Below are 12,142 nucleotides of genomic sequence, written 5' to 3'. Positions count from 1 at the left end.
CTTGGGTGGGGGGTGGAGCAAGCGATCAGAGGGAGATGGGGGTCCCCTGCCCAGGCATGATTCCTGGGCCAGAGGCCTCAGGCCTGGGCGGGGGCCAGAGCCAGTGATCGGGGGGAGATGGGGGTCCCCTGTCCAAGCCTGACACCTCTGGCAGAGGCGTCAGGCCTGGGCAAGGGGCCGATCAGGCGATCGGAGGGTGATGGGGGTCAATGCCTGAGGGCTCCCAGTATGTGAGAGGGGGCAGGCTGGGCTGAGGGACACTCTCCCTCCCCCCGCCCCCCCCCCACACACACACCCAGTGCATGAATTTTGTGCACCGGGCCCCTAGTAACACTATATTTAATGAGCCATTAAACTTATCCATATACATTTGCAAAATAGCATAATATGGCCATTGATAGAATTAACATGGAATCAAAGGTGAATTCAGTTCTCAGTTTTATGCCTTACAAATTTTATAACTTTGGCCAGGTTGTTTAACCTCTTTGTGTTTCAGGGTTTTTTTGTGTTATGAGGGTGTTATTTAAATAAGAGCGTGTTAATTAAAACTTTTGTTTCTGCTTTTCTGCTTTTATATATGTGGGTCCTCTCTCTTTTTTCTTGGTGAGTCTGCCTAACAGTTTATCAATCTTATTTATCTTTTTAAAGAACCAGCCCTTGGTTTCATTGATCTTTTGTATTGTTTTATTTTTTTTTTGTTTTTTGTTTTTTTAGTCTTTATGTCATTTATTTCTGCTCTAATTTGTATTATTTCCTTTCTTCTACTTATGCTGAGATCTTCTTGTTCTTTTTCTAATTCTTTAAGTTTAGGGTTATATAGTTTATTATTAATTTTTCTTGTATTTTTGTAGGCCCATAGTGCTATGAACTTCCCTCTAGACTGCTTTCACTGTGTCCCGTATGTTTTGGGTTGTTCTGTGTTCATTTTCATTTGTTTCTAGAAAGTTTTTTTATTTATTTATTGATATCTGTAACCCATTCAATGTTTAATAACATGCTGTTTAGCCTCCATGTATTTGAATATTTTGGGGTGTTTTTACTGTAGTTTATTTCTAATTTCATTCCATTGTGATCTGAGAAGATGCTTGATAAGATTTACATCTTCTTGAACTTGTAGAGACTTGTTTTGTGTCCTAACATGTGGTCAATCTTTGAGAAAGACCCATGTGCACTTGAGAAGAATGTATATTCTGATGCTTTGGGGTGAAATGTTCTATAAATGTCAAAAACATCTGATCCAGTGTGTCATTTAGAGTCTCTGTTTCCTTGTTAATTTTTTTCTCTGGAAGATCTATTCAGGGAAATCAGTGGAATATTAAAGTCCACTACTATGACTGTATTGTTGATCTCTCTTATAACATCCTCCAGACGTTTTTTTTTTATATATATTTAGGCACTCCTATATTGGGTGCATATATGTTTACCAAGGTTATATCCTCTTGTTGGATCAATCCCTTTAGTAATATATAGTGACCTTTATTGTCTTTTGTGATGGCCTTTATTTTGAAGTCCATTTTGTCAGATATGAATATTGCCACACCGCTTTTTTTTGTTTCCATTTGCATGGAAAAATTTTTTTTTCCATCCCTTCACTCTCATCCTGTGTGATTCTTTTGTTCTGAGGTGGGTTTCTTATAGACAGCATATATTTGGGTCATGTTTTCATATCCTTTTAGCTACCGTATGTCTTTTGATTGGAACAGTTAATCCATTTACAGTTAAGGTTATTATTGATAGACTAGAGGCCCAGTGCACAAATTCATGCACTAGTAGGGTCCCTCGGCCTGGCCTGAGGGATCAGGCTGAAACGAGCTCTCTGACATCCCCCAAGGGGTCCCGGATTGTGAGAGGATGCAGGCCAGGCCGAGGGACCTCACCGGTGCACGATCAGGACGGGGAGAGACATGGGAAGTTGGCTAGCCGGGGAGGGACTGTGGGAGGACTCCAGGGCATGTTTGGCCTGTCTCGCTCAGTCCTGATCAGCCGCACCCCAGCAGCAAACTAACCTACTGGTTGGAGAATCTGCCCCCTGGTGGTTAGTGTACGTCATGGTGAGCAGTTGAGTGGCCTTAGCATATTATTAGCATATTCCACTTTGATTGGTTGAACAGCCAATTGGTTGACCAGACACTTAGCATATTAGGCTTTTATTATATAGGATATATATATATTTATATGTCTTAGTAGATTATTTGACCCATATAAGATTATTTGACCCATTTAAAGGCTTTTTATACAAATAAAAATAAACAATATTAATAAAAAGCTAAATCATGATTCATAAGCATATTTAATCAGATAATAATAAGGTAGGCTACCTATAGGTTTAAGCAATTTCTCAATATTCACTATATGGCATATTTTTATAAGGCTAAATGGAATATCAGTTTACTGCTATGAGCTACATCAATAATTTTTAAAAATATGCAGAATTACTTAGGAGAAGGGATAGTGTTTTATTCATCTTTAGATATTTCTGCCTAGCAAAGTCCATTTGGGTCAAAGTAGTTTTAGAAGCTAAAATAAAGCAAACAACCACATCACAAAAGTGCCTGATGCCACAGGGCATGTCTGTCTTCAGTTACAGAAGAAATACTTCTATGTGTCTGCAGTTAGGATTACGCAGTGGTATGGTAGAAGTGGCCAAATCTAATCAGCTTTTTCTGTACTACTTCTCTTGATGTCCAGATTCCTCCAAAGGACCTCAGCCATCTTCAGGTATAAATGGGAACATGCAGCCCCCCACCACTGCTGGGCAGCCCCCTGCCTCTGCCATCCCTTCTCCGAGTGCCAAGCCCTGGCGCAGCAAGTCCATGAATGTCAAGCACAGTGCCACCTCCACCATGCTGACGGTAAAGCAGTCGAGCCCAGCCACCTCTCCCACACCACCTACAGACAGACTGAAGCCCCCTGGCTCTGAAGGGGTCAAAACAGCTCCCTCGGGACAGAAATCCATGCTAGAAAAATTTAAGCTGGTCAATGCCAGGACTGCTTTACGTCCCCCGCAGCCTCCCAGTTCAGGACCCAGTGATGGTGGGAAGGATGACGATGTCTTTTCTGAATCTGGTGAAATGGAAGGTTTCAACAGTGGTCTGAATAGCGGTGGCTCAACCAATAGCAGCCCCAAAGCGTCCCCTAAATTAGCCCCTCCAAAAGCTGGCAGCAAAAATCTCAGCAATAAAAAGTCTTTGCTCCAGCCAAAGGAAAAGGAGGACAAGAACAGGGACAAAAATAAAGTTTGCGCTGAAAAAGCAGTCAAGGATGAGAAGGACCAGGTGACGGAGACGGCTCCGAAAAAGACTTCTAAAATTGCAAGTTTGATCCCAAAGGGCAGCAAGACGACAGCCACCAAGAAGGAAAGCTTAATCCCGTCCTCCAGTGGGATTCCAAAACCGGGCTCCAAGGTGCCAACAGCAAAACAGACCATTTCACCGGGCAGCACAGCCAACAAGGAGTCTGAAAAATTCAGGACTACCAAGGGAAGCCCTTCCCAGTCCTTACCTAAGCCCGTAATCACCGAGAAAGCAAGCACATCCAATTGCCCTGCTCCTCTGGAAGGAAGGGAGGCCGGCCAAGCTTCTCCCCCTGGTTCCTGTGCCGGGTCAGTGGCACAGGGCAGTGGGCAGACCACGGGAAATGGTGCTGTCCAGCTCCCTCAGCAGCAGCAGCAGCACAGCCACCCGAACACCGCCACGGTGGCTCCGTTCATTTACAGGTAAGCTGGCCTCCATTCATCCACAGCTGGAAACATCTGCAGGTCTGTGCACTCAGTGCAATAAGAAAGGTTACTGGAGTCCTGTCTTACATAGTCATTTTGGAGCAGTGTTTCATTCTGAAGATAGAGACCCAGAATTTAATTTTTCAAGGTACAACCTTCACTATGCTCTAGTGCTCCCCTCCCATCCCCTCTCCTCCAGAACTTGAGGTCTTCAAAAGTTAACCAATTTGTTGTCAGAAGCAAACCAGAGGCCAGGGGCATGACTTTCTCTATTGCTATTGCTGCTACTAATAAGACTTATTTTTTATGCTTAGTCTTTTAAAAACAGTTCTAAGTTTTATAGAGTTTACAGATATGTTTGTTTTCACTGTGAGAGAGTATACCATAAAGGGGCAGGCTCTGGAATCAGACAAAGGTAGTTTGAGTGCCCAGTTTTGCCTGTGACCAGCTGTATGACTTTGGACAGTTACTTAAATCTGTCTTTTTTTCTTCAGCTGTCAAGTAGGAACAATAGTATCTACCTCACGGGGTTGGGGAGAATAGCAGAGATAATGTATATAAAATGTTTCCTATATATCCTGGCGCATTGTAAATGTTCAGTATATATTCTTTATAAGGCATTGTTTTCCCAACATAGAATTTATATTAATTTCCCACACCTAGGCATGACTTTCTAGGCAAAGAATAATGGCCTATATTCAAGGTATCCCCCCAAAATATATACACACTTTAACAGCTGATAGCTCAATTTTGAAAATGAAATATATTTTAATAAACACTGCCTCTATAATTATTCAAAGTGTATATGTACATTTTTGGGGATACCCTATATTTATTATATTTATACTTTATTTTTTTTTAAAAAAATGCATACTATTTATTTTATTGTGTGTGTATTAAATTTATATCATATGTTATATTTTAAAATGTGTGTTCTACTATACAGTTATAAAAATAGCACATTTGCCTATTGCTCCGAGCTTTGTTTTAATCAATTAGAAATATGTCAGTCACTAACGTGTTTCTATTTTTATTCCCTGTCCCTTCAGAGAGGAAAGAGCTTTGGGAGGAATAATGGCAGCCCTTTTCTCAGGTCGGCAGTTCAGTAGCAGGAAAGAAATTTTCTGAACAGGAAGTGGCATCTGCTACAGTTCAGACAGGGTCATGGTTGTATAGTTTACAGTTGATTAAATTTATTAAATGTATGGGTTTTTCAGTAAAGTAAATAATTACAGGCAAACCTCATTTCTCCAACATCTCCCATCTGGAACCATTCTGTTTTTCACCAAGTTGTTCACAGAAAAAGTGTTTCTGTTGATTGTTGAGCCAAAAGACTCTCAGGCAACAAATAAAGGAGAAATACTTTTGATCCCAGGCAATTGAAGAGGCAGAAAATCTGTTGTTGATTTGGATAAAGGAAAAGCAGTTAGTTAGCCAGTGACTGCATTTCGGAGGCAGTGATATATGAACAAGCGAAGATGCTGCATACTGACTTCCTGAAAGAAACCCCTGGAATAAGTGCTGAAAGTGATTCCCTTAAGGCTAGTAGGGGGTTGTTCAAATAATTTAAGAAAATAAGTGTGTACTTATAGGTTAAACAGTACATTAGATGTGTACTGTACATAAGAAAGTTTAAAATAGAGAATCATTTGGGAGTCTGAAACAGATTAATTCAATTTACATTATTTCTAGTGGAAAAAAAATTATTCTGTTTTCAATTGCTTATCAAACACCCTTCCAGAACGAATTAAGTTGGAGAACCGAGGTTCCACTGTATAATGATTTATTTTCCCTTAAAAATAAAATATGTCATTTGGATTATGTAGCCCCTGATATTCTTTCAATTCTGACTGCTCCAACCCCATTAAAAGACATTCCTGCAAAATCCCTGACAGACTTTGGAATTGAAAATCATTTGATAAATAATAATCATTTACTGTTTTATAATGATACTAGGGACCCGGGGCACAGATTCGCCCTCTCGCAATCCAGGACCCCTCGGGGGATGTCAGACTGCCAGTTTTGGCCCAGTCCCCACAGGCCAGGCCGAGGGACCCCACTAGTGCACGAATCCACGCACCAGGCCTCTAGTATGCATATGAGATCTTTGGTCAATCTCTTCCCACCCTTCCCCCTCCCCTCTTCCCTTTGAGATTCATCAGTCTGTTCCATGTTCCCATGCCTGTGCATTGAGCGTCTGCTCACAGTTGTTTGGCTGCCTAGGTATATATATATATATATATATATATATATATATATATAGTCTAGAGGCCCAGGGCACGAAATTTGTGAGGGGGAGGCCCTCAGTCCGGCCTGTACCCTCTCCAATCTGGGACCCTTTGGGGGATGTCCGACTGCTGGTGTAGGCCCGATCCAGCAGTTGGACATCCCCCTCGCAATCCAGGACCTCTGGCTCCTAACTGCTCATCTGCCTGCCTGCCTGATCGCCCTAACCACTCTGCCTACCTGCCTGATTACCCCTAACTTCCTCTGCCTGCCTGCCAGATTGCCCCTAACTGCCCTCCCCTGCTGTCCTGGTCACCCCTAACTGCTCTCCTCTGCCAGCCTGGTCACCCATAACTGCCCTCCCCTGCTGGCCTGGTCACCCCTAACCTCCTTTGCCTTGGCCCTCGCCACCGTAGCTTTGTCTGAAAGGACATCTGGAAGATGTCTGGTCTAATTAGCATATTACCCTTTTTATTAGTATAGATTCTCACTTGCTGAGTGCTTACTTAATGTAAGTCTCTGTTACAAAATTTTTGTGCATTTTATTTATTTTTTTTAAATATATTTTTATTGATTTCAGAGAGGAAGGAAGAGGCAGGGAGAGATAGAAATATCCATAATGAGAGAGAACCATGGATCGGCTGCCTCCTGCAAGTCCCCCACTGGGGATCGTGCCCACAACCCGGGCATGTGCCCTTAACCGGAATCAAACCTGAGATCTTTCAGTTCACAGGCCGACGCTCTATCCACTGACCCAAACTGGCTAGGGCAAATTTTTGTGCATTTTATGAGTATTTTCTTATTTATACTTTATCAGAAACTATGAGAATGGAATGTTATTCCCACTCTATAGAGGTGAAGAAACAGATTTCAAGTTAGATTAGTGATAATCTCTTAAAGTCACAAGGCTGCTAGGAGTTTACCTTTGAACCCAAATCTGCCTGAGTCTACAGCATGCCCTCCTTTGCTGATCAGTTCTTTCTGCATTATAAAAATAAGAGGTATTGTTATGGGGGAAATTCTGGCTGGGAAAATGTCGATGGTAGATTTTTTAAAATTATATGTAATACCTTAATCAATAGAGAGAAAAAAACAAACATCCTATCTAATAAAGCGGGAATATGCTAATCGCAAAGATGGTGGCACCCACAGCCAAAAAGGAGGGAATATGCTAATTGACTGCCCCACCCTAAAAGATGGCAGTGCCCACAGCCAATAAGGAGGGAATATGCTAATTGACTACTATGCCCTCAAAGGTGGCAGTGCCCACAGCCACAAGATGGCAGCGCCCAGTCCCCTCAGCCCCGCTGGGGCGCCTGCCTCCAGAGTCCCCCAGTCCCCTCAGTCCCCCAGCCTCGGATGGCAGCTGCCCAACTGCCCAGCTGCCCAGGGCCAGCCCAAGGTGTAGGCAAGCTTCGGATGGAGGCTACCCAGCTACCCAGGGCTGCCTGAGGCTCAGGTAACCAGGGCAGGGTGAGGCTTGTGCTGCTGGCAGTGGCAGCAGCAGGGTGTGATGGGGCATCACCTTCCCCTGATCGCTGGGTTGCCTTCCACCCCTGAGGGTTCCCAGACTGTGAGATGGGGAAGGCCAGGTTGAGGGACCACCCCACTCCAGTGCATGAATTTTCATGCACTGGGCCTCTAGTAATTCCTTTAAAATGGGAAATACATAAACATCCATAAGTAGTATATATGTTTTTTAAGCAGCCCTAACTGGTTTGGCTCAGTGGATAGAACGTCAGCCTGTGGACTCAAGGGTCCCAAGTTCGATTCCGGTCAGGGGCATGGACCTTGGTTGCGGGCCCATCCCCAGTAGGGGGTGTGCAAAAGGCAACTGATTGATGTTTCTCTCTCATTGATGTTTCTAACTCTCTATCCCTCTCCCTTCCTCTCTGTAAAAAATCAATAAAATATATTTAAAAAAATAAAAATAAGCATACATAGGGACATATATATATTATTATTGACAGTTATAGATGTCCCCTATTTCCCCCATTTTGCCCTTCTCCACCCAGTTCCCACCCCTCCCCAGGCATATATTTTTAAAAATAAATAACCTTAAAAAAAAGAAAAGTTTGATGGCTGATGCAGATTTTTTCCCCCTTTTCTTGGCCAACTTCTAGGTCATGCTAGGTCATTAATTATTCCTTCTGGGACTCTAATATACTCCTCCTAATATATTCTTGCAAATTGAATGTTCAGAATCCTAAAAATATAATGCTGGGTTCTAGGAGTTAATGGATATCTTTTTAGTCCTACTTCCTATGCAATGCAAGGATATTCTATATTAAATTTTTATAACTCATTTATCACTAAAATGTAGTAAAAGTAGTTTTGAATTTGGTATATCTTTAACCACTTAATGAGTAGACATAACTAAGGTCAAAGGTGAGAATTTTCATTGAATTAAAAGTTTCTTTCTTAAAATTCTCACCTTTGACTCTTCCTTCAAAATATATCTTATATCAGTGTTTCTTTGTCTTTCCACCTCCCTTTCCTGGTCCAAGATTGTCACTACCAATGCTCACCTAGTTTCTAATGACTCTTCCAACTCCCCCTTGTAGACCTTTCCAATATCATTCTTCATACATAAAAGTATTACTTGTAGATGTCATTTTCAATAGAGACCATCTATTGGATGTCTATAACTCTTAAAATATGAAACTCAAATGTGTTACAAAGACCTATAAAGAGCTGCATAATCTGGCCCTCTCAGTATGCATGAGTCTCTGTGTGTGTTAATATGTGTATGAAGCATGATGAGGAAAGTACTATGTCTTCAACCTGTAAAATGGATTATAACTGGGAGAGGTCGAGGTAGTATAAACCACACTTAAATGGCTAGATGAAGGAGAAAGTTACCGACTGTTGGAGGTTTCTTTCTTAAGAGTTGAATTAAAGGTCTCAATTATAGGAAGTAAATAAAGAGGAAGGAGAAGAACATAGTTAAAATGGGGCGAAAAAGCCTATTTTTAACTGTTCCTCCTATTTCTTGGTGTCTACCCTTTATATTGTATTTTTCAACTTTGTTTTTCTTGCCTGCAGTTCAAAAATTATCCTACCTTCTTCAGACCTTCCACAAAATACCTACGTTATTTCCACGAGTCATTTTTCTTCCATTGCTTTTCGTTCATTACTTTAGAGCTACATTCTTTGTGCTTGCAAATATATGTGCAGTAATATAGTGAATTAGTAAAATTCGGGAGAAAAGAGAGACCTGTACATTATTTCTAATCGTCAATCTTTTTAGCAGCTCCTAACAAAATTTCAAACTAGCCATGAACAAGATTGAGGACTCAATTATTTTTAGCTCTACATTCTTTGTCTTTATTTTCTGACCATTTGTAGTAAATGCCAAGAAAACAATGCATTGGACAGAAAGCAAACTCCTAAAGCAGCAGTTCTCAACCTGTGGGTCGCGACCCCTTTGGGGGTCCAACGACCCTTTCACAGGGGTCGCCTAAATACATCCTGCATATCAGATATTTACATTACGATTCATAACAGTAGCAAAATTACAGTTATGAAGTAGCAATGAAAATAATTTTATGGTTGGGGGTCACCACATGAGGAACTGTATTAAAGGGTCACGGCATTCGGAAGGTTGAGAACCACTGTTAGTCAAAGGGAGCAGAACCAGGGGTGTGGGCAATTTGCAAAAGAAAAGAGAAGCCCAATCCTTAGATGAGGCAAGGCGATGTTATACAGAGAAGAAAATCACCTAGCTTTTTAAATGCATTCATTAAACATAAGCAGAGACCTTTTAGACACATTCGATTTGTAAATTTAGGTCAAGAAAGCCTGAATTTATAGGTGAGTGTTTTTTATAAATATATAATATTTCTTATATATAGCTTCATGGGTTCTCAAAAGAGGTTTTTGTTGTAACAAGGTTTTGTGAGATTTCAAATTTGCCTGAAAGTGACAATGAGAAATTGACAATTATACTTTCTTCTAAAAGACAAAGAATGCAACATCTTAGATTTGAAGATACCCATGTGGTTGTAAGTTTGGCTTATTTATAGAACCAATAGATTGAGTAGGAGGATCTGTGAGTTTACAGAGGTTGAAATGTAGAGCATATAACCATGCAGAGAGAGCTTTTGTAAGCCCCGAAGCTGCTTCTGCAGATTATGCTGCAGTTGTGGTTTTATGGGAACTGGGCATAATTGATCATCAGCACAAAAAGCTTATTGAAGGCTTGCTTTAGAAGCTTAAATTTGCTAGGTTGGATGTATACCTGTGCATCAGACAGCAGTTTTAACGCCTTCGCACAGCAACATTTTTTAGGCTGGACAACAGAGGCACGTCTAGAAGAGGGCCTGTTGTGTCGCACTGCTGGGCGTGGGCAGGTTCTCAGCAGGGGAACTTCATTAAGGGCCCTTCTGCACTTGGCTTACAAGGTTCGCTGCCAGATCGCCTAATCACGCCATTGCCGTTTGTTTCTTCTTTCTGCATTTTGCTTTTTCTTGGGGAAAAAATTTTAACTACAGGAACTTTGCAAGAATAATACAAAGAACTCCCATACACACTTAAGTCCTCACACCCAGTTGTCCTATCTTCCTAATATCCCTCATTCTGGAATGGCTCTTCAGTAGTTTCTTGATTTTCATGACATTGATATGCTGAGGGCAGGCATTTGCTAGAATGTTTTTTAATTTAGGTTTATCTGATAGTTCCTCATGATTAGACCCATAGTATATATATGTATTTGATTTGTCTGGACTGTCATGGAAATAATTCAGTGTTTTACTATTAGGTTTCATACAGTATTGATACTTTCCATTTTGGTGGTATCAAATTGATCACTTAAGAGAATGTCTGCCATTGTTTTCTACTCTAGAGTTATTTTACCCCATTTTTATTTACTAAGTATTTTGAGACTGCGTGTAAAAATTCTATTATTTAATCTACTTTTACCCTTACTTAGCATCCGTTGAGGTTTCTTGCCTGAATTAATAATTTACTCCAGTGGATGACAAATGATCTATACTAATAAAAGGGTAATATGCTAATTAGTGCAGATAGACCGAATATCATTCTGCATGTCCTTCCTGACAAAGCCGGGGTCCGGGCGAAGCCGGCCCGGGTCCCCAGTGCCTTAGGCAGGCCCCGGGCAAAGCTGGCCAGGGTCCCAGGTACCTACAGCCAGCCAGAGGGAGGGAAGCCCAGATCCCAGGTGCAGCAGCTGAGGCAGAGGTGGTTAGGGGCAATCAGGCCTGCAGGCCAGTGGTTAGGGGTGATCAGGCAGGCAGGCGAGGGGTTAGGGGTGATCAGGCAGGCAGGCAAGTGGTTAGGGGTGATCAGGCAGGCAGGCGAGTGGTTAGGGGTGATCAGACAGGCAGGCAGAAGGGTTAGGGGCGATCAGGCAGGCAGGTAGAGGCAGTTAGGGGCAATCAGGCAGGCAGGCAGAGTGGTTGGGGCGATCAGGCAGGCAGGCAGGCAGGTGAACGGTTAGGAGCCAGTGGTCCCGAATTGTGAGAGGGATGTCCGATTGCCAGTTTAGGCCCAATCTCGCAGAAATTGGGCCTAAACCGGCAGTCAGACATCCCCCCAAAGGTCCCAGATTGGAGAGGGTGCAGGCCAGGCTGAGGGACCCTCAACCCCCATGCAGGAATTTCCTGCATTGGGCCTCATTTTTTAATAAGATTATTTCTTCTACATTGAGGCCCTGGCAATCTACTTTGAGAAAGAGATTTCTCTTTTCATCTCTCTCTCTTTAAATTGTGTGGACTAATGGATTACTATTTGTGGGCAAAAGGGTAGGGGAAAAATATGTTTACAGTTGTTCATATGGAAAATAATGCAATAATTAATCAATAATAGCACAAGAATAAAATCTGTGTTTCGTGCACTCACAACTGTAAACCTCCTTTTGCCCCCTGTATTCAATGGAACATAGTCTACTGATATTACTATTTGTTTTGATGCTTAAGTTTTCTTTGATTTGGCCCCTGGAAGCCCCTTCAAGCTGACTTCTTTACCAGTGTTTTTTGAGAATGCCCCCCACTCCCCCTTTTTTTTTGGCTGCAGGTGCTCTAAGTTGACCTTACCCCCTCATTACTGTGGCTTCAGCTTTTATCTAAGGAGTCCTGATTTTTTTTTTTGTACAGAAACCAAGACCTCACTGCTCCTCACTTTTCTAAGTGGATAAATAATATGTTGGTACACACACACACACACACACACACACACACT

The 12,142-nt window shown here is 41.9% G+C and overlaps 1 protein-coding gene across 1 annotated transcript in view; it reads left to right on the top strand.

The window, feature by feature from the left end:
• Positions 1-12,142, top strand: part of NAV3 (neuron navigator 3) — a 350,115-nt gene that overhangs the window by 155,134 nt on the left and 182,839 nt on the right. Inside the window, exon 8 of the mRNA XM_081083380.1 lies at positions 2,689-3,715. Within this exon, the coding sequence (XP_080939506.1) occupies positions 2,689-3,715 (1,027 nt within the window). The remainder of the gene's footprint in view (positions 1-2,688; positions 3,716-12,142) is intronic.

Source organism: Myotis nattereri (assembly GCF_964212035.1).
Source record: "Myotis nattereri genome assembly, chromosome: 2".
Lineage (NCBI taxonomy): Eukaryota > Metazoa > Chordata > Mammalia > Chiroptera > Vespertilionidae > Myotis > Myotis nattereri.
The sequence above is the reverse complement of the archived record's forward strand: the minus strand, read 5'-3'. Positions and strand labels throughout refer to the sequence as shown.